Here is a 27635-nt window from a genome sequence, read left to right as displayed (position 1 = left end):
AATACATAGGTATATCTTAAGGATAATTGACACCAGAACTATCAATCCTAATGGTCTAAATAACAAATAAACATCAAAGAATATCTTACCGAACATGCAGATTTCTGGATTTCATATCTACAGATACTAAATACAAGTACAGCTAAAAAATGCAATATTAAGGGTTGTTTTTCGTGATTTGTTCGTCGAAAACGGAAGCCAGAGAGCCAGTGTGCGAGAAGAGGCACCTACCGCTGCCCTAGAATATGGAAAGGTATGGTAAATATTTCCTAATATACATATGTACGTATTTGTAATGTGCTAAAAATATTCCATTGATGAGGCTTCTCTGAGGGAGTCCTTTTGGGGAAAGAAGCCTGAAATCAGAAGAGATCCCAGGAATGAAAACCAATTGTTGATCATTTTGATTTTGATTTATTGTATATTGAATTATTTGTATGTTTTGTTTTTTTTCTGTAATTTCATCTTTAAATAATTGAATTTCTTATTGAATTTCAAGAGGAAAATTCACTTCTGCACTAAAATACAAGATTCGACCCCGACCGCAAAAAAAATCATCCATACCCTATATACATGCACATATATGCATGTTCGAGTATTGGATATTCGGATTTGTGAGTGTGTCAGTGTTTGAGTTTTACAAAGAAAGTTACTGAATACTGAGACACTGTTCGTGGTGTGGTACGTGGTACATGGTGCTGAATCAATGGATGCCATGCCCCAAGAGTGTGGTGTGAGTGGTAAATGCCTAATAACACGTACACGTACAAGTCCACTCTATTGAAAATTAATTCGTATATCAATTAGTTAGCTACGACTAGAACTAGTTAGATTCATGTATAATATATGTATATATTTATTAGATTTTCTATTAAAGCTGATAAATGTACTTCATCGTTTGTCATTATTAACTCGTATAATTTCTTAGCATCTCAGCGGAGCGCTGCTCTCGATCTCTGTCTCGGTCTCGGTCTCAGTTTCGATCTTAATCTCAAATATTTTCAATTTCATTTTTCAATTTCAATGTGAAATAAACTACAAAGTTTCGCTATACTTTTATAAGACTCTGATGAAAAAGTTTCCTTGTAAATAGTTTGAGAAAAATGTGGAATTTAAATTCTTAAAATTCATTAGTGGCATACTACTCGTATTGACTGCTGACTGCTGAAGCTGATGCTGATACTGATGCTGACCCGATGCTGACATTGCTGGACAATTGCAAAATGCGTAAAATGTATGTATAAAGAGCACTACTTTAAGCTACCAATACAATAGTTCATTGAATACGTAAGGCAATTTCATTGTTAATTGAGAACTAGAACTAAACGAACACGAACCAATATCAAAAGCCCCCGGAACAACCCAACTGCTAAGCTACTCCGTACACAAGTACACGTACACGTATATTGCTAATGAATGCTCTATATCTATCTCCTCTAAAAAATAGTCAGTGTAAACATTCGAATTCTTCTATATCTTCTATGTATATTCATTTGGCTGGATTGCATGTGTGTTACGAGTAATGTGTCTCTGTGTGTGTGTTTGTGTGTTGTGTGTTTGGGGAGAGTGAGTTACTCGTACTGTGCCCCAGTAGTTGTATGCCCCCTCACTGCCAACTTACTGCCATTCGTTGTCTATATCGTATTTGGCTTGGACTGAGTTCTTTGGCCTCCTGCCTCCCGTCTGCCTTCTACTGCCTTCTGACTTCTGCCTTCTGCCGACTGCTGGCAGGAGATTCGTTTTGGACGCAATTGGACGCCAAGAGTGGCCCTGTGATCGATCCCAGGATTCACTACCTACAAAGTTGTATCAAAAAACCTAACATACTCGTACTCTACTAAATATTTTCCCCCCTTGTTGCTTGTTTCTTGTTTCCTGTTTCTTGTTGTTGGTGTTTGGTAGTTTGGTATTTGCTCAATGCCAGTCCATTGTTGGTGTGGCAGCCCGCTGGTAGATCCAGACAGCCGGAAGTCCGTAGCACCACTGCAACTTCCGTGGCAGCGCAACACAGGCCACTAGCAAGTTAGACCTCAAGGAGAGCCGACGTACTGCCACGGACAGGGACACGGACTCCAGACCATCCGTTCTCCAGTCAATTGGCTGCCCTTCGGATGCGTCGTGCTCAACTTATGATTAACTAAAATCTACCCACAGAACACAATAAAAGCTATTAAGCACTGGCTAAGGATCGCAATCGGATGCTGGATGCTGGGATCTTCCGAAAATCGTTTGGACAAAGAATGGCGGGGGGGAATGGTGACACCTTAACCAGCGACTATTTGGGACACGGAGTTGGTGCGTCGGCGTTTGGTGATTTGTTTCCACAGGCGGCGATTCAGAGATGGCTTGTCCTATATCAGTGTAGCAATGGGTCAGTGCGATTGGCAAAGGATAATCATGTTTTGTCTGCTTACGTTGTCCTTGCGCGGCGACATTTGTGCCATCTCCGCGGGTTCGGCTGCCTGCGGCAGCAGGCTGCTCTGACTCTGGGCCTGGGCCTGGGCCTGGGTTTGGCTCGGTTGGGGCTGCTCGCCAAGGGCTCCGTCGGAGTGGTTGGGGGTGCTGCTGCTGCTACTAGCGGTTATCTCAGAGTTGCGACGCTTAATAAAGTTGATTCTGTAAACGGAATAATATTACATTTTCACACGATGATCATCCCATAGGTCTTTGAATTTCGGAGCAGTCCAACAATAACAACATGGAACACCCCTATCGGCTATCGGGCTCACCATTATTTGTTTAATCCCTACTGCTAATTTGGCATGGAATAGGATATCGTTAAAGACGGTATTGACGTCTATAGGTCGACTTCCGCCCTTAATTGTCGAGATTTTCTGTCGTATTTTTCTACAAGGGGTGGTATTTACATTTGTGGCCTTGGTCACCTTTCTGTGATAAGATCGCACTTTTAGGATCCACAAAACTAACAATAACCATAGAACTTTGAGAGGCTTTACACGCGCTATTGATACACTCTGCTAATCTCAAGTTATCAAACCCCTTAGATGGTTCCCTCCCACTTCACATCAGATTCCGACTCACAATCGCTTCGACTTGTCCACTTCCGTTTCGAGGAATGCTTCAGTCATTGTTGTTGTGGTACTGGTGGCTACCGCTCCGTCCATCGAAGTAGTACTCATCGTCCTCGTCAGAGAAGCTGCTGCTACTGCTTGGGTGGGCGAGGAAGAGTCGCGTTTCGATGCCATCTCCGTCATCACCGTACCCATCGTCATCGTTGCCACCATCGTTGTGGAGGTCGTGGATGTCTCCCTGACTTGACAGCCACTCCTCGATTGAGACATGCAGTATATCTTCTCGCGTCTCGCTAAGATTTCCAGATCGCCTAATTTGCTCCCGCCTCTGCTGGAGCTGCAGGCGGTGCTGTTGTCGGCGCCGCTTCCGCTCCCGGCGCCGGCTCGACCCGCAGATCCAGAACCGGTCCATGGACCTGGACTGGCCTGCTGGCTGCGTGGATCGCCTCCGGCACGAGCTGAACCAGCGGTACAAGGACTGCCGTGGCTGCTGCTGCTGTGGTTGCTCTGGACGGAGGCCGAGAGCGGACGTGGACGACGGTTCACCGTCGGCGTGTCCATCTTTGAGTTGCGTTGTTGAGAGTACGATATGACAGCCTCTTTTGGCTGCACCCGATTCGTGGCTGAACGACTCAATAAATCGCGACCCGTCAGACGATGAAATGTGGAGAGGTCGTGCCTGCAAGGATAACGCTGATAATGTTCATATCGAAACAAATGCGAAGAGGACTGCTCACCCCAGAATAGTTGTTAGATCTGGACCAGGCTCGTAGCAGATCAAGTCCTCGTCCCCTAGGATGTCGTGATTGAGGGCCAGCCGCATTTCCAGCCTTGGACTTAGACCGCAGCCAGCGTGGGGCGCTGGGGCAGCGTGTGCCGAACGCTGAGCGTCTCCGTTTGCCCCCGCCTTCGCCTGCACCTGCGCCTGCGCCTCCACCTCCGCTGGTGGTGGCGCCGCTATAGCCGGGCTGCTCTGACGGTGGGTGGGACTGGGGCTCGCCCGGCTCGGCTTTGGTATCCTCGAGGCTGTTGCTGATGAAATGGCTGAGGCGGGCCTGGGTGCCTGCCCCAGCAGGCAGGTCTCGATTATCGTTGACGATGGCCGTTTTTGGGACGGTGCCGGCGCCGGCGTAGAGCTGCTGGTAATCGCCGCTGGCATTGTCCTTGACCCGGTAGCGATTGGGACCGAAGCGCTGGCGGCGTCGCCGACAGCCGCCGAGGAGCCACTGTCAGCAGTAGCGCCAGATTTTCTTTGAGGTGGCTCCTGTGGGCACACAAGACGGGGTCAAAGGCAAGTAGGATCGCAGGGCTGGAGGATTGGACTCACCGTTTTGGGTGGGGCAGCGCTTAGATTGGTCTGCGTGAGCAGCAAGCGACGCGGAGGCGGCGGCGGTGGTATAAACCTCGCTGGCCTGCCGCTGGCTCTGCCTCCGGAGCTCGTAGTGTCGCTCCCGCTGCTGGTTGTTGTAGTAGTCGACGAGGGAGCTCGACTCGCCGTCGTCATCGACGTCCTGCCCGTTGTCGCTGCTGCAGCCGGAGGCGGAGGCGGCCGAGATGATGGCGTCGTGGTGGAGTTCTCTTTCTCTATCTCTGGGCCTGGACCTGGCCCTGGCCCACTGATCGTAGCTGGCATCTTGTACGACCTCGTCGTGTGCGATGCGGCTGTCAAGGGTATAGAGGGGCGCTGATCGAGCAGATACTCGCAGGATAAGGCCACCACTGGCGGTGGACCCACTCGTTGTACTGGTGGTGGTCGTGGTGATGGTTCCATCTGCGTGGTTATGGCCGTAGTGGGCAGCAGCATGGTAGTGAGCAACGGACGTGGCCCCAGGTTCGGTTGCAATCTCTGCTGTTGATACCCCAGATGTCCCTGCTCCAGATGCGGCTCCAGCTCCAGCTCCTGCTCCAGCTCCTTTTGATGCTGATGCTCCTCCTCCGGATCCTCCTCCCGATCCGGCACCACTGGGGCTGCCTCGTCGCTTGAGCTTCCAGCTGAATCCTCTAGGTAGTGGCCATTTGTCGTTGCTTCCCCCTACCAATTGTTGGGAATAGAATTCAACTAATCAATTCTGGTTTAGATAGAGCTTCCTGCTTGCAGTTTGCGCTTTGCGCCTGGCGCTTGATGTGGATGTTGATGTTGATGTGGATGTTCTGAGGATTCTGAGTGGATGCGGTTCGGTGGTGCGTTGGCGGTACGGAATTTCGATTTATCGGATTGGGGATTGGAGTTCAATTTGGAGATCGGTGGATCGGTGAGCGGTCGTCAATCGTTCTCGCTGTCATCGTCTCTGTTGTCGTCGTCCCCGTCCAGGCGTGTGATGGTTATGAGCTCGCAATATTGCAGTATTGGCTAAAGCTTCACTAATTTCACTACGACTTTCTATTTGATATATGTACGAGTATATATGAAGTTGTACGCACAATGCCAGTTAACGATAGCGATAACATAGCGATAGCGGCAACGATAACGATAACGATAAGTTTAAGAAACAACAAGTTTAATTAAGTTACACAAAAATACATGAAAATAGCGCTCAGAGAGATTGCGGCAGGCAAAAGGTACAGTTTACACACAACAAATATGAATATATAGTGTAAATACAGATAAATGATTGTTCGATTGTTTGATTGTTTGATTGATGATGGTGCGGAGATGGTGGTGGATTTATCGATGGATGTAGATGAGCGATAGAGCGAGTTGCAGTCGTTGGTGGTGTGGCATATGAAAATGAAAGTATAGACAAAATAGAAAGACAAACCAAAGTGAATTCAAGTTAGTTCATTGAGTGTTTGATAGATAGCTAAATTGATGATTGTCTTAGGCTACATGCAGGTGGAATTATATGCAGATCATCGCTTCGGAATACCTCTACAAAGTGATACTATATGCCATATAGAGTAGACTCTATAGTTCTTTGCAGGGGCATTTCCGCTTCGGTACACCGAAGACTTCTGTCTCTATTGTTTTTGCTTTTGAGGTGGACACTGTACAGTTGCTTCAGGCAAGGACGGCACTGCCATGCATGACATTGCCCCGCGCCAGTGTTGCCATGCAGAAGAATCGCACAAGAAAGCTTGAGCATGTTGTTTTTGGTTTGGTTTTGATTTTGGGATTTGCTGTAATAACGACCCACCTTTTTGATGTCATCGCTGTCCTGCTGGGTTTTCTCTTCGTCGCTCTCGGTCTCCTCCTCGAAAAGGGGCTCAAGACGACGTCTAAGCATGACATGTATCGATATACGGTTACGATATACGGTTCGATACGATTCGATAATACGTATGATGTATGTATGGCGTATAGTATGTAAACGAATTTCAATTTGAATTTAGCAATATTTGATCGATGTTTTGATTGGATTCGATATATGTAGGTGTGCTTGTGTGTGTCGATGACATAGTACTCGTAAATGATGCATCAATTTTTGAATAGATATACAAATTATATATGTATGTATATATATATAGATAGTAGATACAAGGATACACTACATAAAGAGAAAGACTATCCGCCCTTTCGTGTCCGTTGGTCGTTGGTCCTCGATCCTTGATCTAGCTATGGCTATGACTAGAGTCTAAAGCTAACCCGAAAATGATTGAGCAATACTATAGAGAGATGGATGTACGAGTAGATACACAGATACGAATCGAATTGGGTTGTGGGCGGGTGTGGATGTGGTTGGTTGGGGTGAAACGAATGGAAACGAAAGAAAAACACCTGTAAAATCTACGAAAGAAAGTGTCCAAAGGAATACACAAAAGAAGAGAATTCGTTTACTTAGTTAGAGTAGGGCTAATGGAGGTACTATCTCTAGAGTTTTTATCTATACGATATACGAGTATTGTATTGTATTGTATTGAATATACGAGTTTACGAGTAGATGGGCTCATGTCTGGCTGCATACTGATGCGGCTTTAGCTGCTTATGGGTCTAGTCTAGTGGCTCTACCAGCTGTGTGTGTGTGTCGCATAAGAGTATTATAGCTAGGAGTGGATTCGGACTCGGATTCGGGACTCCACTCCACCCTACATACCGTGGCAGCAGTCCCCGTATGGTGCTGGCCGTCATCGGCGGGGCCATCAGCAGCTCGTCCATCATCAGCTCCGTGTCATCGTCATCGTTCAGCGAGGTGCTCGACTTGGTGGGTGACTAAAGTGCAGTGAAAAGATTATTCTATCGCAGTTCCCTATGAAGGCACTGCATCTTACCGAATGCGTGTTCTCCGAGTTGATCAGCTGCAGGTCGTTGTCTTCGTTGTCCCCGCCACTGGTGGGCGTGCCCCACACCTCCTCGCCGCTGGTTGCCCCCGAGGTGCACTCGTCCATCTGCTCATCCGTCTCGGAGGTGGCCGTCTGCTGAGGCTGCTCCTGGGGATCTTCGGCACTCCAGCGACCCAAGTACTTGTCGATGAAGGCACGCGACTCCTCGAAAAAGGACATCTTGTCGGAGACAAAGGCCCCAGCCCGATTGGTCCAGGCTCCACTCGCCAGCACATCCCCATTGACCATGGCACGCGCTGGAGTCGAGCTAGAGCAGCCGACCATTTCGTTAAGGTTTTGGGCCAGCGCCTTGTCCGAGCCTGCGTCGTCTTCATCCTCGTCCTCATCGTCATCGTCCACATCCTCGTTGTGGGGGCTGTCGTCGTGGCCATTGGAGGTGTATTGCTCTATGTCGTCGTCCAGCTCGTCGGCCTCGTCCATGCGATCGTCAGAGGGCAGCTTCTCCAGACTGGACATCGTGCCGAAGCGTCTCAGTGCGTTGGTCATGGGCCTGTACGGAGGTTCCTCGTCCAGCGGCGACTCGTCGCACGAGTCCTCGGGTATGTTCTCAATGATCGCCTGGCGCGGCTGCTTCGTTGTAGTGGTGGCCGTGCTAGTCGTGGCCACTCCACCCACTGGCGCTTCCGCTCCTCCTCCGCTGTTGTCCCACACATGAGTGCTCGTCTTGGTAAGCACGGCGTCGGGCGTTGGTGGCACCACGGCTATCGTGGGGGCGTCATTAGGTTCTTCCCTCTGATGGAGGACTGAAGGTGGCACCCGCTCCCCTTGCCCACACAGCTTGGCCGCCGGCGCAAACTGGGCCAGTCCAATCAGCACCAGCGACAGCTGCTCATCCTCCTGCCGCTGTGCCGCTGTCACTGAGGCTGCGGCTGCGGCTGCTGAGGATGTGGATGTGGTGGTGGCGGTCTGTTTGGGCGACTCCAGGAGCTTGCAGGTCTGGTGCTCCATCTTGTCCGGCGAGAGTTGGGCGTGCGTGAAGTCCTCAGGAGTGCAGCGGCAGTGGCAGGCGGCATATTTGGCTGGTGACCCCGACACCGAGCCGGATCCTCCCGATCCCACAGAGTGCGGGTGGGCTGTTCGTTCGCTGCTGCGCATGATCCGTGCCGTCTCAGTGATCGTCACTATGGCCTTGACCTGCTGGTTGGCCCGTGGCCTTGCGGGCTCTTGGCACATCTGGGCCACGATGCGAGTGCGTCGCGGTGGTGGCAACGGCTTCGGTGAACCGCCTGAGCAATGGCCATTTGCCATAGCCATTGGTGGACTCACCGTTGCCCCCGATGTCACCGATGCCACCGATGCCACCGCCGGTGGCTGAGGATCTAGAATTCGTAGTTTGGAGCCATCGCCGGCGCTGCTGCTGCTGTTGGGAATGGCGCCAACGCTCTCGTCCGTGGCCTCTGATTGGGAGAGGGACAGTTCGTCGGTGATCAGCTGGGCTACATCGCTCTCCGTATCGCCGGTCTCCCGGCGACTGCTGCTAGCGACTACCTTCGATGACAGCTCCCCCGTGATGGTGCTGCTGGACATGCTGGTCACGCTGCTCGTTCCGGTGCCTGCTCCCGTGCCCGTGCCCGTTCCCGTGCCCGATCCCGTTCCCCCAGCCATCCCGTTAAGCTTACAGCATCGGTTCGGCGAGGACTGGCTGTGCTGCACCTTGAGGGAGTTGCAGAGGAGAACGGGCGTGGAGCCGGAGTTATTGATGCCAGCGGCACCGGCACGGCCGCCGCCGGGGCCGCTCTGCTGGCAATTCTTGTGGCAGTGTCGGCAAACGGCCAGCTTGTCCAGCACAATGGGGCTCGAGCGTACTGTAATCTACAGGGACGGATGCGGAAGATAAAGCAGGGGTTAGCGGTTACTGGGAGGCGACAGGTGGTCTTTCGACTTTGAGTGGGTGGGATTTTTTGACTGAATACCTATTATATGGGGACTGGATTCAGATTTTTGAGTGGGTGGACTTTGAGTGGATAGTATGCGAAAGTATGGTGAGCTTTTTCATAGCATACTTTCCGGCGGGTCACCAGAAATGATTTCCTCTCACCTGACTGTCCGATGTGGTGCTGTGCGACTGACTGATTTGGCTGGTCACACCCTCCGCCTCCGAGTAGATGTCCGAGGCGGCGCTCATGCTGAGCTCCTCAACGCCGCTGAGTCGCTTGCCACCAAAGTTCGGCTTGGCCAACAAAGCGCCGTTCTCCTTGGCCAGGTTGAGCTCCTTGGTGCGCTTCTCGAGCTGCTGCCGCGTCCAGTACGTGATGCGCTCGTCCTGTTCACTGTCGCTGTTGAAGATCAGCTGCTCGTCCTCGGCGGTGATGTTCTCCTGGGAGCGGGCGATGGCCGCCAGTCGGGCCTGCTGCTGCTGCTTGTCCAGCTGGCCCTTCATCCAGTTGGCCAGGTGGAGGGCGCTCGACTTGGGCGTGCCGGTCTTGTTCAAAATGCGGCACTTCTCGTCGATCAACAGCTCGATCTGCTCCACGGCATGGCCGTGTGCGTGTGTGTGTGTGTGTCCGTGGGCGTGGCCAGCGGAGGCGGCCGCCCCTGAACCCCCGGTGTGGGCATGGCCGTGAGAGCTGTTACGCTGCTGCAAAAATAATGGAGTGTAAGTGACTGCGTGGCCCGTGTCTTACCTGGGCTGGAGAACGGGAACGGTTACGGGAAGAGAAACTGGAACTGGAACACCACCAAACCCGCCCATAACCCACCCACCGCTGCCCGAACGCTGCTCGAACGCTGCCCAAACGCTGCTCGAACGCTGCCCGAACGCTGCCCGAACGCTGCCCAAACGCTGCTCGAACGCTGCCCGAATGACGCCCGAACGACGCCCGAAGGCTGCCCGAACGCTGCTTGGCAAATTAAAATTTGTGATGGGCTCATTGGAACATTTGGAATGGTTTTCCAAGTCGGAGGGTCTTGGATTCTCTTGCATTGTTGCTTTTGCTTGGATTATCTTTTGCTTTTGCTTTGTTTTTGTTTCTCTTTTTGCTTTGCTTTGCTTTGACTTTTGAGGTTAGTTTGTTGCTTTTGCATTTGCTTTTGCCTTTGGCTGAGATCTTTGATCGATTGATTCAACGGAGAAACGGAACGGAAAGGAAATAATAACACTCGTACGACCTTCTTTTTGCTTTGATTAAAAACGCTTGCTCTCTTGCTCTCTCTTGGAGGTTGGTAATTTGATTTTCTAGTGGGGGGAAGGTTGTGGGGGCGGATACAAAACGGCACAACTAACGGCTACAAAAATGGTTAACGGTAAACAGATAACGGGTACAGTTACAGTTACGGTTACAGTTACAAACGACAACAACAAATAAGCGATTTAAGATTCAAAAGTTGAAAGATTGGAGGTGGAAAATTGAAGTTGGAAATTGGAAATTGGAGAAGAATTAGTAGAAGAAGCAATTCGAACTTAAAACTAAAATTGAGTCCATCACAATTTTTAATTTATCAATTTTGGTTTTCTCTTGGTGTTTTCTTTTTTGGTTTTGTTTTTGTTTTGTTTTTTGTTTGTGGGAAAATTGATCTTGTTTCGGTTTTGCTTAAGGATCGACCAATTTTTGTAAGCGCAGGATTTGACCAGGATCTAGATAAATGCGGAGCGATATTGGGCAACGTTTTGAATGAGTGCTCGGTGGGTTTCTACTTGGTTAACTCTTTAGTTTTGTTTTGTTTCTTTTGTTTTTTTGGTTTTTTTTTTTAATGAAATAAAAAGAACAGCACAAGCGTTTTTAGTCAAAGAATCATTTGGTTTTTTATTATTATTATTTGAATGCATCTCGTTTCTCATCGCAATCGCAATCGCAATCTCAATCTCTAAGTCGATTTCGATCCTCTCGTGTTACGAGTATGTAAAGTGGCAAAAAACATCAAATCAAAAATTTCTAGACGTACATACAGATTACACATAATACGAATATGAATGAATATGTAGATGTATATACTATATACTATATATGGTGTATAGAGAGATACATATTTTGGTTATTGCTCAAGGCACACCCGAAAACCGAGCCGCAAAAGACCACGCGGCGTATGCTTGATACTCCTTGATACCATAATCCGTTAAAACTTGCCACAGACGTAGACGTACAGGTGTGTGCGTGTATAAAGGTTAGACCGGAGACTAGCTAAGAGTCGCCAGAACGTCCTGGCTGGACGGCCTCGCACAGCGGTGCCCCTGCCATACAATTATTCTGAAGGAAGAAACTATGTTTACAATATTCCCCCCAAAATAAGGCCCACTGTGCGAGCCCTCAAATGACTGAATGAGTGAATGAATGGGGAATGAATGGGTGGTATCTACATGGAGTCTTTTAAAAGGCAACAAAGTGCTTGTCATTGATAATTGACCTCGATATCGACAGATGGATCAGATACATATGAACGAGTGGGTTCCCCTGCCATCCAGCCAAGTGCCCTGCGACGACTGAGCAAAGTTTCATTACAGCTATAGACATAGGTTTATATAGTGTGTACTAGCTAGACGTACTATATACTATACACTATACACTATACACTATACACTATATACTATATAGTATGTTATGTATTCTATTCTATAAGGAAGATGTTTGAACAGTTTGAATTGCTTTCGGGATCGGGGATTGGGGAATCGAATCTAAGAATGGCAACAATATTTGGCTAATGTTTAACTTAGAATACGAGAGGGTTCCGCGTCCCGATCTAGATACAGGCTAAGGTAATATAACAACAGCAATAACAGTAATAAATTTTCAATTTGGCTACAAAATGGAAGCATTTTTTAACACTAGATATAATAATTTGTTTGGTTTTTGTTTCATTTTCATTTTGATTTTCATTTCGATTTTGTTGGATTGGCAGAAAAGTCTCAATCAAAATGGATAATACGAATTGGAGCGACTAGGAGAGTATGGAATATATGTATGTATATCGTATATAATGTATAAACGTCTTGTAAAACGATCTCGTCCCCCTCGAGAGTGTGCTCTGGGGCGTTCTTTTCTCTTGCTTCAAGTAGGTGCGTGTATATTTGACTAGCTATAGCTATATGGTATGGCTATATTGTAACAAATGTACTCTAAGTGGGTATATATGTGACTATAAGTGGTAAGAATTAAGTACTAGCGTTACACACACTTACAACATTGGTGTATTGAATAACGAGCATCGTCTGGGGCACTCTTCGTAGTGATACCTACTATTTACACTCGATTCAGAATCGACTTGGATGGAACAAACACGATTACAACGGAGGGCTCTCAACGGGGCTATAATTATACGTACATACTCGTATGTACATCGGTTCTTTGTCGGTGTCTAATTATATATATGTGTGTACAATGCGCAAAGCGAGCAAGGTGGAGAGGCATAGCAAGGGTTTAGGCACGTATGTACAATACTCCAGGGATAATCGTAGTCTCACATCTCACTCATGGCCATTCGATTGATCATCGAGTAATGAAAGACGAGTACCCATGAGTACCCATGCACGAGTACTAGTAGGAGTACGAGTATAATCCAGTACCCGTTTTCCTCAAACTTCAAACTGTGTTGCAGCCAGTGACTGTTCGAGTACAAAGCAAGTCTAGCAAAAAGGGAGTTGCAGCTGGAGTTGGCCACAACCAGAACCAGAAGCAGAGCAATCAAGAGGGAACAGCCGATGAGGTAGCAAGAGAGAGAGAGAGAGAGATAGAGAGAGTAGAGTAATGGTAATGGTATCGGTTAAGGGTATCGGTTAAGGGTGGATCAGTGGTAGTTTGTCGGTAAGCTCGTCGATTCAAAGATTGTCCATGGTCGGGAAGCAGGGGTCTTCTTGGAGCCCAGGGTCACCCCGATCTCCCGGGACCGTCGTCGCAGTGGCGGTGGCGTCCGTCTGAAGCCAAAAGTCAAATCACAGATCCAGGGAGTCCGGTGGCGTGGGCTTGGTGGGCAGCATGCCGAAGGGATCATCGTCCACCACCACGCTGTCATCGTCGCTGTCCTCGTCATTGTCCCCGTCCCCGTCGCCGTCGGGATTGTCCAGGCCCACTCTCCCGTCACCCAGGAAGATGCACTCCTCCACATCCGTGTCGTAGCACGGATCCAGGTTAACCTCGTGCAGCTGCAGGTCCAGCTCCAGCAGATCCCACGAGCCCCCGAACTCAGCCAGCGGAATGTTGGTCTTCCGTCCCGTCGTCCCGCCCGGGGGCACAAAGTCATTGGAGAAGGCGTCCGAGTTGCACTGCTGCGAGCTGGGCGAGATGTTGGGCGTGGGCGTCTCGGGGGTGGTCAGCGACACCTGCCCGCCGACCCCCACATTGGCGGCCTCGTCGATGAAGGAGCGTCCCACCGAGCTCAGGCTGAACTCGAGCAGCTTCTGCGATGGGGGTCGCGCGGCCGTGGCCACGGACAAAGACACGGACACGGCCACAGGCAGGGGCTCGCTGCTTGCCTCCGGAATGGCCGTGAGACACTTGCAGCTGGCGCTGGGCAGGGACAGGGATGGGGCTGCGGTCTGGGTGTGGGGTTGGGCCGTCAGGCTGGCGCTGCTGCTCAGGCAAGAGCTCATTGAGTTCGTGTTGAAGCGCCGCAGCGAGCTGTCGCCTGCCCCACCGCCCATCACCGTCGCCGTGTTACCCACACCGTTGGGCACAGAGCCGCCACAGGAGCCATTCGAGTGGCCGTGACCGTGGCCGTGGCCTTCGCCCAGTGGGAGGCGGGCTGGCGACGTTGTGCGCGAGGGCAGCGAGGCGGAGCACAGCTGCGACTGCAGCGGCGTCTGGGTGGCAGCGCAGGCACTGGTGGTGGCGCTGGCGGTGGTGCTGGTGGCGCAGCTGTGCCGCACGGCGCTGGCCAGCCTCTGCAGATTCTCGTAGGAATCGCCGCTGTCCAGGCGCTTGCTACGAAAGAGACGCACCTGCTGTTTCTGCTGCTTGAGGTTGATGCTGTCCAGCGATGGCAGCTTCATCGAGGCCATCGAGGCGGAGGTCATGCCAATATCACTCAGTGGCACCAGTGTGTTCAGCACATCCGGCGAGTCCAGGGGGCTGGACAGGGGCGTCGAGCCCAGGGCTGCGTTCACCAGGAATCTGCATGGAAGAACGGGTATAAGTTGATTAGGATGGTTGCCCCCTTGAGAGACATCGCGGACGACCTACATTTGGCGCTGCAGCAGGTTCTGCCACACGGCCTTCAGCTCCAGGGAGGGAGCGCGCAGGATGAGACTCTTACGGCGGGCGCCCCGCCTCGGTGTCCGGCTGAGATCGGGGGCGCAGTAGCCCGTGGGGCTCTCGGCCAGCCGGCCATTGGGATCGACAGTCAAACGGAACTCGGTGGCTGCGGAGGGGAGTCGAATAAGTCGAAAAGGGCATCAGGGGGCATGGGGGTCGAGAGGGGTACTCACTCTTCTTGCGCATGTGGAAACAGGAGTCGACCACATTGGCCAAGGGCACGGGCTCCTCGGTGATGAAGAGCACCCGATCGCGGCTGACCTTGGCGAAGACGATGATGTCGCTGAAGAGTAGCGTCCAGTATGGCTTGATGGAGCGGCCCTCGACGCGGGACAGATCACCGCCGAAGATCCACTGGCGGCCCTGCACGGCCAGCGTGAAGGGCTTGCACTTGGTGAAGACCATGCGCGACTCTAGGTCCTGGAGCGTGAGCAGGGGCCGGCCCTCGCCAAGGGGCTCCATGAGGCCGCTGCTGACCGTGATCTCGCGGTAGGCCGCCTGCAGCTCCCCAATCACGCTGCTGAAGTTCTTGTGCTCCTCGGTGTCCACGTGGCAGTTGCTGGCCAGCAGCTGCATCAGCTTGAGGATCTCGCGGAAGTGCTGCAGCGGACGGTGGATGAACATGGTGAGGTCCGGCCGCTTGCGCGGCACCGCCGGCTCCGTGATGAACGCTATGAACTCGGACCCCGTCTGCCGGGACTTGTTCACCAGCACGCAGTCGGCCCGCTTGATGCCGTTGCAGTACTTCTTGTAGGCCGCGCATATGGCCGTCGTCTTGGATAGGTACACCCGCGAGGCGAAGTTCATCTGCGGCTCCGGCTCCTGCTGCTGGTGCTGGTCGCCGCTGCACAGCTGCTCCAGTATGTCCTCGGCGATGCGGAGCAGCTCGTCGATGTTCTGGAACAGCGTCCGGTGGTCGTTCGGCGAAATCAGGTCCTTCCGCTCCAGCAGCGGCTGCACAAACCGCTCCACCCCGAAGTGCAGGGCCGCCGTGAAGTTCTGTTCCCGGCTAATCAGCTGCAGGAGGAAGCGACGCCGGTTGTCCGTTATGGGCACAATGGACTAAACCAGGGTAGAGAGATCAGAAGTTAAGGATTAGAATTATCGGAGAGCAAGAAACCGAACAGGGTGCCCAGGGTATAAGAACGATTCATGAGGTTTGACAGGGTACCCCCTTTTGACCTCTCTTTAGAGCCACTATACTTTGCTTTTGTATTCTTATTTAGTTCGAAACAGTGGTTCGGATTGATCTGAAAGATATATACTATCGACTATACGGACTTTGAATGGTTAGATTTTGGAAAAGAACATCCAGAGCATACATTCATTTGAATGTTCGATTATAATCGAAGAGAATCAAAGGCTAGGTACACGAGAGTTATTTCTCCTTCACTTAGTTGGGAGAGAACTTCTTTATATAGAGCACGATTAGCAGTGGCAAGGATTGGGTTACATGTACCCCCTAGTATCTATTGGAGTCTTCTATCAATACCAGTCCATTCCCAATGTAGGAAAACGATATATTCAATATGGAAATACCTGGAATACATGTATCCCTAGTGTCTTCTATCAATGGAAATGTAAGGAAGCTGGATAAATGGGACAAAAGATGAATGGAAATCCAAAAAAAAAAAGCACACAATATAATATGATATAAGTCCATGATATAAGTACTATAACGATCTTCCATCTAATAGAAATAAGTAAAATAATATAAAAAAACAATCAAATAAAATGTTGAAAAAAAATGTTTATTGTCAAGCGTTTTGTTTTGGGGGTGGGCCTAGTGGGGGTTGGGTAGGGGCAAAAAAAAGGCGATTAATAATAGTAATAGTAAGTAATGATAGCCCGCATGGCGATTGCTTAAGCTCTAAAACTAAACAATAATCGGTCTGCAAGTATGTACATACAAATAGCAAAAAGAAAAGACACGCATTCAAAAAAATATCCCGGGATTGGGGGGCGGGTTGGTGGGGTTGGGGGACTCGGGTTAGACCAAAACGCCCTTGCCTACCTCCTTGCTGAAGGTGACCTGGGGCAGGTGGAGCCGCCGCTTGGCGGCCTCAATGGAGGAGGTGGTGCCGGAGCAGGCGGTGGCCGGACGCGAAAAGTTGTTGCTCAGCTGCGGCTGCGCCTGTGGCTGGGCTGGTCTCGAGCTGCCCGTCCGCTGAAGGCTCATCATGTTCGTCGGCTCCTCGCGCTCCAGGCCCAGGACCAGCTGCTGCCGGGATTGCATCTGCTGCTGCTGCTGCTGTTGCTGTGTGATGGCATTGGCATTGGAGGTGCCCAGGGCCAGGGAAAGACCTGCTGCCATGCTACCAATTCCTGTGGCCGTTCCCGTTCCAGTCCCTATTTCCGTGCCCGTGGATGTGGACAGGGATGTGGCGGCGACTGTTGCCGTGGTGGTGGCTGTGTCTATGGCCATGGTGGCGCCCGCGCCTGACCTTCTGAATATCTCCAACGTCAAGGTCGAGCCCTGCGATCGTATCAAATTCAGAACATCAGCCTCGGGCATCGTGACCACATTGTGCTTGTCGACGAAGATCACATAGTCGCCAGGCAGAATGCCGCACCGGTCCGCCGACATGCCCGCCTCCACCTTCTCGACGCGCGGCGGGTGCGTCCACACGATGGAGAAGCCGAATCCCCGCTCCTCCGTCCGCGTCAGACGCCGGGTCATCGTGAACGGGGTGCGTCCCAGCTGGCGCTGGCCACTGCCGGCACTTCCTCCACTCCCTCCACTGGCCATGGTCGACTGGCGCCTGCCGCCGCCGCTGGCTCCGTTCAGGTGGTTGGCATTGCTCACATTGGCGTTCACATTGCAGATGACACTGGCGATTGCCCCCCCTCCGCCCGGTGCTGCCCCACTCGCCGAGCCCCCCGTATTGCCCGCGGCGCTGGTGGTGCTGTTCGCATTGCCGTCGGCGGGCGGATCCAGCTCGAGGAAGCGCAGAAAGAGGTTCTCGTCGGCGTCCCGCTGGTGGAGGGCCTTCTTGCTCAGCTTCATCGGCTGCTGCGGCTGCATTAGGCACTCGTCCCTGCCGCCCACTGTCGTCGTGCCGGCCATGCTGTCGATGCTGATGCTGATGACCTCGTCCAGGTTCATGGCCGCTGCTGCCGCCGCCGCCGCCGCAGTCGCTGCTGACGACTTCTGGGGGGTAGCTGTGGCTGTGGTTGTGGCCATATCGGATCCCTCTGCCAGTGACTGCTGCTCCTGCTCCGGCTCCTGCTCCTGCTCTTCCTGGTTGCTGCTCCTGGAGGTGGCTGTGGTAGTGCTCTGGCTGCTGCTACTCCTGCTGCTCCGGCTGCTGCTGCTGCGACAGCTACTAAGGCATGCCTGCGACTGAGACTGCGACTGCAACTTGTAGGACCCGGTCACGCTGTGGCTCTCCGCCAGAAGCTCGCTCAGTGGGAAGGTGCTGCTGCCCAGGAACTCGCTGCGTCTGTGGGAGGATCGATAGAGAGAGAGGGGAGATGTTTAGTAGGCGCAGGGCATAGGCAGGAATTGTGGGCGGGGAGGGGGATTAATCAAGTGGAAAACCGTTTGGGAAACTGATCGAAATACACAGAATCCTTGGGTGGAAGAGCTGGAGAAGCTGCCTAAGAATGAACAACTTATTGTAGACTATTCACTGAAAAGGAGCAGTCCTTTCGTAGAGATTAAACTACTTTAAGAGCCGAAAATGTCAACAAATAAGCTACATAATCTAGTATCATCCCTTAGAAGGACATATCAGGAAAAGAACAGATCTCAAGTGGACTTTTCCACGACTTGACAGCGTTTTCGTGAATAAAGGATTAACTGGAGACGGATAAAAGATCCTCATTTCGATTGTGAGGAAATTCCCACCATTTCATTTGACTGTGAGAATGGATCGACCAGCCCAAATGTCGCAAGGGTAAAGGGTAATTACGGACCGTAACGCCTTGATTGGATAATACCAATTTTGGACACTGTGCGTCACGTTGCACTGACATTTCAATGGCTGGTTTATTTATAAGCCGTTGATGGTGGGGTCTTGCTTCCGCTTCCGTTTGTGCTTCGCCTTCTAACCCCACCAGTCGCCTCCACTATCTTGGGTGAGACAGCGGCCATCGTACGTGACATAAATCAATTAGCGGCCCTAAGCTGGCGTCACATTCTCTGCCACATGTCGGTGCGGCATACACCGTACACCGTACACTGTGCACGGCCCGGAAATGCGCTTTGCCCGGCCAATTTTGATGGGTGGTTGTGTGGCCTAGAGAGCGGGCTGGGGGCTGGACAATGCCTTGAGGGTCTATCTACTTTTGCTGCGGCTCGTCCTCCAGAACCAGCTCTAGCCCTAGCTCCTACTGTAGCGTTGGCTCTCGCCTCATCTGCCACTGGCCACTTTAGCTGAAGTTGGCGCGCGTATTTGGGTCACTTTTATTGATTTTCGTGGTTCGTGGCTGGTGGTTGGTGGTGCTGGCAGCACGGCACAAAGTACGAGTGCGAGTACGAGTACGACTAGAATGTAGGGTGAAGTTTTTCTGTTGTTTGGGGGCTCTTTGCTGTTGTTGTTGCTGTTGCGATTGCAATCGCGATTGTCTGCAAGGCAAGGACCGCCCACTCAAGAGTGGCCGAAATGGGGGCATGACATTAAAAATGTAATGCGAATAGTGGCAGAGGGCAAAGGCAGAGCCATAGCATAGCCAGAGGCATGGGCAGTGGCAGTGGCAGAGACAGAGACAGGAAGGAAGGTGCAAGGCAGCGCCGAAAAGCAGGCAATGAATAATTCAGCCGCCAGTCGTTTTGTAAATTGACTTAAAGCGCTCGAAAACGAGTCCTTTGGCCCAACTATTTTCACAATTTACACATTTACCCCTACTGCCGTACCCCGTACTCCCGTACCCTCCTCTCTCTAGCGTGGATGTGTGTGTTTCTTTCAGTGCGTGCTACATTATGCATGCATAACAAATAGAAGCGACTCTGCCACACACAGAGAGACACAAAGTAAGAGAGTAAGAGAGACAGAGCGACAAAGAGAAAGAGAAAGAGTGGTTGTGGGAATGGGAATGGCAGCTGGCTGACATTCCCGGGTGTCCATTTAGCTCAATTAGTTGTCCGTCAGCGAAAGGCTTGCGGCTTGCGGCCTGGACTCCGGTGCTCGGTGTCCGGTGTCCGGTGTCCGGCCACCGTGTGCTGGCGTGCGTGTGTAACGGGGTGACCATTGCATAACCGCTAACCAAATCGATCTGCCATCAAATGGCACCCACTATCAGGCTCTGGAGCCCTAGAAGCTGTGCTGGTCAAGTGGCGCTCCGCGCACGAGAGTTCCTTGTCCTTGTCCTTGAATTTCAATTAACTTTGCTCCGTGGAGCCGCCGTGGCTCATAGAGGAAAAGCACACGCTCGTGCACGCACATGCACGTTTCGAGTCGCACTCACGCACACTCACACGCACACGCACAGCACGCACACTAGCACTCGCCGCGAGAGGGGCACTTCCTGTTCGCATTAGACTAGCAGCATGCCCAAAATTATGCTACACTTTCCAAGCGGCCCTCACTCATACAGTTATATAATTTCGTGTTGCCTGCCTCTGGGGGCTGGGCCTGCCACTGGACACTGACGGCACTGACGGCACTGACGACACTTGCACACACCGGATGTGGCACCTTCTTTCAACTCGAACAAAAATAATCAAATAAAGCCAGAGAACTATTGGGTGCCAGAGGATTATGTCGATGTCACACACTTTTTAGCACATTCGCTGCGATTGCTCGGAGGTCGAGCGTTGCCAGGCCGTTGCCGTTGCCGTTACTCCGATTCTCGGTGCTCGGTGCTCGGTGCTCGGTGCTCGGTACTCAGTGCTCTGTGCTGTTCTCCCTGTTTGCACGGTGCTTCTGTTCAGCGTCGCGCGAGCTTGGCACTCCAACTGAGAACTGGAGAACTGGCGGGCCGCGGCGCAGGTCAGCCCAGAAAATTCAGTTGAAACGGCGCTGGAAAGGCACAGCGCTCGCAATGCGCATGACCTGGATGTGGAAGGTGGAAGCCGGATGGTGGATGGTGGAAGGTGGAAGGCCTCCCTCTGTGGGGATAGCGGGTGGTAATGGTAATGGAAATGGAAATGGAAATGGAAATGGGGCTGGGGTTGTTTATGTGCAGGAAATGCAGCAGGCGCTATAAGTTCCACGAGGCCAGAGAAAAACGTTACAATTAACCAGACGCCAGACCTTAGTCTTTTGCCTGCTCCAAGTCCTCTTCCATCCACTCCAGCCCCACTCTACACTCTTCACTGTTCGCTCTTCGCTCTTTGCTCTTCAATTGGGGGTGAATGACATGGCTCAAGATGGAATTGACTCAGTCCTGGAGTCCTGGAGTCTCGGAGCTGGGGCTGGGGCGAATCATTTAGGATTGTGTATGGGGTAGGCAATTGGCAGACAAACTGTTTTGTGACCTTACTCGTACTCACTTTAAATGGCGATCCCGATGCCACACGGCCAGCTGTAGCTGCCGATTGGCATGGCCGAACTCCAGCTCCTCCTCCTCCGGATGGATGGGGAAGCTGAAGCGCTGATCGAAGTACGGCCGCGTCGAGTGCCGGTGGACAGCGGTGCGCTGGAAGCCAGAGCTCATGGCTGGCTGGACTGACTGGGCGGACTGCTGGGCGGGGGCCAGCGCCACCTTGACGTAGGCATAAATGCCGGTTCCGGTCCCATGAGAACGACGCAAATCACGACAGCGGATGACTGAAAAGGCACAAAGAATGGGCGATGAATACCAGAGGTCAATCATAAGGTGGCATGGCTACAGGGGGACATGGGGACGGACGCCTTGGGACTCACCGTGTACATTTAGCTTCCGCTGCTTGGCATCGTAGACGATGCTCAGATCTATGCTTCCCCGCTGGCTGTCACTGTCGTCGCCTGCCTGAGTACCGGTGGTACCAGTAGCAGAGCCAAGGCCAGTACCAGCAGCACTGGAGTGGCTCGACGATGGGGTGGAGACCATCGAGCTGCGCTTGGCCAGCTGCTCGTCATCGTCCAGGTCGCTGGACGTGGAGCTGGAGAAGCTGAGGCAGCGCTTCGTGCTGGGCACGTGCTCCATTGGGGCTTGCGTCGTGCTCTGCCTCCTGCTCTGGCTCCGGCTTCGACTCTGCCCCTCTCTGGTGGCTGTGGTGGTGGCTGTCTTGTGGGGGTTCTTGCGCCGCACCACCCGCTGCCGCTTCAGGTGGGTGGGGGTGCGCACCTCCATCTCGTGGACACTGGTCTCGCTCCACTCGCCGCAGTCCAGGGCCACTGTGGCAGCTGTGGTGGCAGCTGCGGCTGCGGCTGCTGTAGTGTGCTTGCAGCGCACCTCCTTGCGCGCCGACTCGATGATGGCGTCCAGCATGCGATCCAGGGTGGTGTCTCCCATCCGCGAGGACGACAATTGCGAGTCTTCCAGCACAGGTCCTCCCACAGCACCACTTCCGTTTCCATTGGCCGCAGCCCCCAGTGCGACGCCTGGAGCTCGGGGCAGGCAGCGGAGGGCCGCCAGCTGCGGGGTGGCCTGACGCGGCCCGCTCCCCTCGCTGAAGCTGCGCCGCTGCGGACTCTTGCCGTGGACGTGGACGTTGCTCAAGTCCTGCAGGGCGATCAGGCTGGCGTTGCCGAAGGGGCTGCTCATGAAGTGCACGCCGTAGTTCTCCTTGTTGGCCTCGCCCCCAACGCCTTCGCGCCGGCGGCCGCGCGTCTCCTCCACCACGGCACTGGCGCTGGAGCTGGAGTGCCGATGCATTCGTGTCATGGTTGGCATGTCGTCCCTCCCTACTGCGGCAGAAGAGGAGAGAAGGGTTAGCTTAGGCTTGGGAGAATGATACTCCTTCTGGTAGTATCTTCCGATGATAATTTCTAGATTCTTGTGGCAGAAAATTGTTGAGGTCTGTGGCATGGTTTCTTGGATTTATGGGCAGCTGGCAGCAAATAGGGGATCGGATCAGGACAACAACGACAGATTCTGGTTTCTTTCGTTCTTTCTTGGGTTTTTGTTTTTGGAAACTTCCAGACAATTTTGATGCAAAAATGGAAGAAAACGCAGGGCAAAGGGCCGCCGACAGCGGCGGGCACACAAAGCAGGAAATTTTGCAAATTGTTTTTGCGGCAAACGAGTTTTTCACGTACTCCGAGGCGAGGTCCCTCGTCTTCCTTTATCCTTGAGGACTCGCTCAGCCTCGTTCTCGTGCGCGCTTTTGCGATTTCAGGTTTGCATTTAAATTGAAATTAAACTTATGCTAATTTGCAAACAGATTTTTTAAGCGCTGCGGTTGCCAACCATAAAATTGAGCGAGTCGCGATGTGCGCGCAAGGATCCTGCTCGGCGGATCCCATCCCTCTAGCTGTGTATCTGTGTGCGTGTATCTGTTTGGCTGTGCAACAATTACGCCCCAGCATAATGATGCCATTTTGCAAAAAGCGGCAATCGGCAAAGCCAAAGGGGGACTCAAAAGATCCGTCCCAGATCCTTGTCTTTGTCCTCCAGATACACGCACACAGGCACACACACACGCACACGGGCACACATTCAGACACAGGTCTAGAGAAATGGGTTTTCATGTAATCCATAAACGTCACCCCAGAGATGAAAAGCCGAGCAGAATTGCTCGAGAACAAGAGCTGCAGTCGTTGCAAAGGCGAGCAAAAAAAATATTATTCTTCCTACCCAAAAATCGGTCGATCTTACTCCTGCCTTTCCCCCTCATCTCCGTCCTTTCTCTTCCGTGTGACTTGTGCCTGGAGGATTAGCTCGGGGTAGCAGCAGCAGTAGGGGAGGAAAAAACAGCAACAAATTAAATGTATTAGACGACGCACCACCCCTTTTCTTGTGGGTCTCCTTCCGCCCTGATCTGGATCTGGGTCTCTCTGTGTCTGTGTCTGTGTCTTGAGGGGTTAGGGTCTTAGGGTTTTTTTCTCCTCTGTTTCCCATTTTCCATCGCCAGCCTTTTTTTCTGGCTAAATTAAAATTAGAGCTAGAGCAAAGACAAACACGACGACTGTCTCATGGGTGCGATCGTTATTATGTGTGCGTGCCCCTTTGTCTGTGTGTCCGTGTGTGCGTGTGTGCGCGTGTGTGTGCCAGGTGTGCCACGGGAAACCGAGCAGGGATTGAAGGGATACCGAGCTTATCAAGCGATCAATTGATGGATCGATCGATCCATCGTTTGCTGGGTTTTATTTTCAAACGGTTCGAATGACCGTTTGATCAGGTTTACTGCATAATCTTCAAAGTACGTATACGATTACTCACCTGGAAACTTGATCTGTTTTGCGACTAGGTCGCCTTGTGTCCTGCACCACAGCTCTCTATCCGCGCTCTCTATCGTCGCTTCTCGAAGGATACCCAAAGGAACACAAGTTGCCCAAATAAATGGATTTTGTAAGATTTGAAATTTGCACAAAGTTTTGAACAGAAACAAAAAAACCCCGTCTTAAGCTTTCCAAAACGAGGAAACGGAAATCAAGAACTGCTGCTGGGGATATTTTTATATTTTTATGATAAATTTTGAGTTGATTTTGTTGGATATTTTTTCGGGATATATTATCACTACTTTTCTGAATTCAGAAAAAAATTCGACACTATTTATGTTGTTTCCTTATCCGTGGCCGAAAGAGTATTGATGCCGCAAATTCCGCAGTGCTTCCGTTTTCCCATTGTACCCACCCGACGGCCCGGCATGTTGCCCAGTTTCTTCATTCATGTTGCTGGTAGTACGTACTCATGTTGCCGGCAAACTGGTTTCAGTGCCAGCTGATCATGGACGTTTTTATACCCTATATGATGCAGTTCTTCTGGATGCTTCTCAATAAATGGCATTATATCCAAAATATGTACTCAGAATTACCTGTTTTTACCTTATTTGGTTGCACCCATCCGATTGCCTCATTTCCCATCCATTATCTATTCATTGCAAATATACATATGCATATTTTATATAACTTATGGCCGCCAGAGTTTTGTGTGTTACAGACATCTCGCCAATTCGATCATATAATTCCCTATTCCAAAGGCATTCAAATGTTGCCCACCGCTGCTTGAATGTTGCTAGCAAATGTATCTACTGAGCACGCGCGCCGTTCGGAAAAGCCACCACTGCTCAAGCGCACTACCGCGAGAGAGAGAAAGAGAGCAAGCGTGAGCATGAGCGCTCTCTTGTCTCTTTGCATCGGATTGTAACGGAATCTCAGCTGGCCGGCAAAGGAATGAGGCAGGGGAGGAGAGCATGTGGAACTCTGCAGATCTACAAAAAAGTTTTGGTATTAACCAGTACTCAAAAGTTCTGGAAACATATGTTAAATATAGTTGATCGTCAGACCAATAAAATATCCCACAAACAGGGTAAATCCAAAGACTAAACTTTGACTCCGACTCATCTGAGAGTAGCTTCAGCCACTCGCCGACAGGCGGCGCCAGCGAGTGAAAGTAAGAGAGCGGCTGCCTGTTGAGCCGGACCTCCTCTCTTGCGTTTCATTCCGGCTTTCTCTTTCTCCTGAGCTACATTTCTCTTCTAAGCAGGTAAATCCCTGCCAAACGGTCTGTCAAATGCCTCCTTTGTCCCCCCGGCCTGGCTTTGCCTCTGCCAACGGTGGACAATGGACCAGGGCCAGCTGTCGGGGAACTGTAAAAAAGAAAGGAAACCCACACGGCGACGTCGCAAGGTGTCTTAGCCCAGATTTGTCTCGTGTGTTGTCCAAAAAATATCTGGAACAATTGTCGTTGAGCAGAAGAGAGTAGAGAGGGAGGGGGAGAGGGAGATGGAGCAGAAGCCAACAGCAGAAGTCGGGACTACAAAAACAGTAGCCTAATGTCTCTGTCCAGCGGGAATCTTTATAGCCCTCTCACTCTCGCCACTATCACTGTCTCCCTCCGCGCTGGTCATTACTTTCACTTTGATTTGTACTTGGTCTCGGGACCGGATTGGGATCGCAAAGGGATCGCATTGTGCGTAGGCGAAGCTTCGGTAAATATTTGTCCAGATGCCGGCTGCGAGCAGCAGCCTTCTTGGCCATGGCCCAGATGAGGTCTCGTGCCTTACATTAGCAGCCGCTCGGCTCGGCCCGGCTCGGCTCGGGTTCCGTCTTTATGCGCGCACTGTTTATGTGACGTCTCCTGTCGATCTTCAGATTTTACGAGCTCTCACATCAACTTTTGACCCATTGACCCATTCAATGGTAATACGAATGGCAATGCGATTCCCATTCCGATAGCCATACCCCTACCCCTAGCTCCGATTGCGTATTCCTTAAGGCTTGTGGGTGTACGAAGGTGGTGGTGGTAAGGGGCTTGGTTCGTGGAAGTCGGTTTCCCTGCCGCTTGGGTACTTCACAAACGGTTGCTCGATCACGCAGCTCCTTGAGTCCGTCAAGAGTCAGTCAGTCAGTCCCAGGCAGCTGTGATCCTGCACACATACTCGTAGATCGATAGATTTGTTATGTCATTGTGCCACTTCGATTGCAAATGACTTTCCGTACCGTACCTTACTGTTCATCTGGCGGACAGCGACAGCGGCAGCGGCAGGAGAGTCCTAGTCCTAGTTCTAGTCGTTTCGATACCCTCTCTATATGGCCAAAGAAATATGTTCTATAAGAAACTATTCTTTAGATATTATTATGAACTATTAGCCAGTTCTATAGATACTGTTTTGAGAAAGGCATCTTATCCCTTAACCCTAATAAGTTATATCTATGTGTCTTCAAGATGATCTCCCTCTTTGAATTGAAAGCTCGGTCGAGATATCCTTTAAGATATCAGATAAACTTCCCCAATAAGCCATATGCACATCCATATTTGTATCTCAAATGGCTGACCCGTTGAGGATCATCTTTCGGAACATTCAACCCATTCAAATCAAAATCCAAGTCCATGTTTGCGCTTTTCATGGCAGATACTGAGGCAGAGATCTTTGTCTCTGTAATTGATACGATTTCCATGTTTTTGTAATTCGCGCTTCATTAAAATCAAAATTAACAGCAACAACGCCGGCATCAGCATCGGGGATCGATTTTTGATGGAAGGGTTACAGGAGGATGCCCTGTCTCTGTCTTCGGGGTGGATTTGGTCCAGGTCCAGGCCCAGGCCGGGGCCCAGGCGGAGGCCACTTTGGGTGTTTGGCAGTTTTGCAAAACTGATCTAAATCGATTATAAATTCAGAGTCGGAGTCGGAGTCGGGGCAAGGGTTTGGCGGATGGCGGATGGGTTTTGGCAAACTAATTGCGAATGCATTAGGCATAAACCCTTGACTTGAACGCATACGGGGATATGCATATGGGTGGCCCGGATTTGCCTAATTTCGGAATTCGGAAACTTGATTTCGGCGTGTAAGCAATAAATATTGCCGATTAAGGGATTTTCTGGAAATTTGCATGCAAATGTGGGAAAAAGTGGAAATTGCAAATGCAGTGAGAGAGGGAAAGGGAGAGGGAGAGAGGGAATGCAACATGAGGCAAGTACAAATGTGGATAAGGCATTGATGGCGTTTGATTGACAGCCCGGGGACAAGACACGGACACAAAAAAGGACTCCAGAACGAGAGACTCCGATTCCGATGTCCCTGTTTTGTTGTGATATTCACTTCATAGACACACAGAAATCAGAAAACAGAAAGAGATGGAGATGGAGACGGAGCTGAGGCTGATCTGCTTTTGCTTGAAATTTGATAAATGACCAAAAAATGGCTATGGAAACGGTCCTCAATGTCATCAGATCGGAGATCGGAGCCCAGGAGGCATCACCCTCCTCCTACCCAGAGCTAGAGCCAGACCGAGACCGAGACTGAGACTGAGACCCAGACAGGCAGCAGGGACTGGGCGAGGGTGAGGGTGAGCGGCTCCGGCAGACCCTTCTCAAGACTGCATTTTGAAGAAATCAAATTAGTGCAGCTTTTTTCCTCTTTCCAGTTTCCAGTGGCTAACAAATTTAACGTTTTTTTTTCCAACCTCCTCACCGCCGAATTTGCATTTCTCACAGCGCTCAGAAAGAGAAAGGTTTCGGGCAGAAAGAGTTTGAAAAAAAGGTTTATCCACCCGAAAATACAGCACCAGAAGAGGTAAAAAAAAGGGTAAAAAAAAGAGTTGTCTGCAATGCAGTGCCCGAAGGTCCTAAGACGACCTCCGTCCTTCGTCCTCCTGTCGTGTCTTGTGTCTGC

General features: G+C 51.2%; 1 protein-coding gene across 4 annotated transcripts; it reads right to left on the bottom strand.

The window, feature by feature from the left end:
- Positions 1-445: 445 nt before the first annotated feature.
- On the bottom strand, positions 446-24156 carry PsGEF (Protostome-specific GEF). 4 transcript variants are annotated; one of them, XM_033382585.1, is made up of 17 exons: positions 23741-24152; positions 21301-22266; positions 20928-21204; positions 16506-17934; positions 14665-15553; positions 14420-14597; positions 14179-14350; positions 9349-9888; positions 7239-9122; positions 7064-7179; positions 6748-6756; positions 6167-6248; positions 4360-5064; positions 3770-4296; positions 3043-3711; positions 2415-2616; positions 446-2351 (listed from the first exon to the last, which is right to left on the bottom strand). In XM_033382585.1, exons 2-17 carry the CDS (start codon positions 22250-22252, stop codon positions 2265-2267), a joined length of 8718 nt encoding a protein of 2905 aa, XP_033238476.1. In that variant the 5' UTR covers positions 22253-22266; positions 23741-24152; the 3' UTR covers positions 446-2264. The 4 variants fall into 4 exon arrangements, with proteins under 4 accessions (XP_033238476.1, XP_033238477.1, XP_033238478.1 ...); XM_033382586.1 differs by lacking the exon at positions 6748-6756 and having other exon boundaries at positions 2265-2351; positions 23741-24153; XM_033382587.1 differs by lacking the exons at positions 446-2351; positions 2415-2616; positions 3043-3711; ... (1 more) ...; positions 4360-5064; positions 6748-6756 and adding an exon at positions 5245-5412 and having other exon boundaries at positions 23741-24155.
- Between the last annotated feature and the right edge of the window lie 3479 nt (positions 24157-27635).

This window comes from Drosophila pseudoobscura, chromosome X (assembly GCF_009870125.1).
Source record: "Drosophila pseudoobscura strain MV-25-SWS-2005 chromosome X, UCI_Dpse_MV25, whole genome shotgun sequence".
Lineage (NCBI taxonomy): Eukaryota > Metazoa > Arthropoda > Insecta > Diptera > Drosophilidae > Drosophila > Drosophila pseudoobscura.
Note: the sequence above shows the minus strand (reverse complement) of the source record. Positions and strands in the feature narration are given on the sequence as shown.

Coding starts and splice junctions, on each gene's coding strand:
- PsGEF (XM_033382585.1), bottom strand. CDS start 22,252: ATGCCAACCATGACACGAATGCATCGGCACTCCAGCTCCAGCGCCAGT. Junction 15,554..16,505: donor AGGTCACCTTCAGCAAGGAG/GTAGGCAAGGGC, acceptor ACCCTGGTTTAG/TCCATTGTGCCCATAACGGA. Junction 2,352..2,414: donor TGTCGCCGCGCAAGGACAAC/GTAAGCAGACAA, acceptor ACACTGATATAG/GACAAGCCATCTCTGAATCG.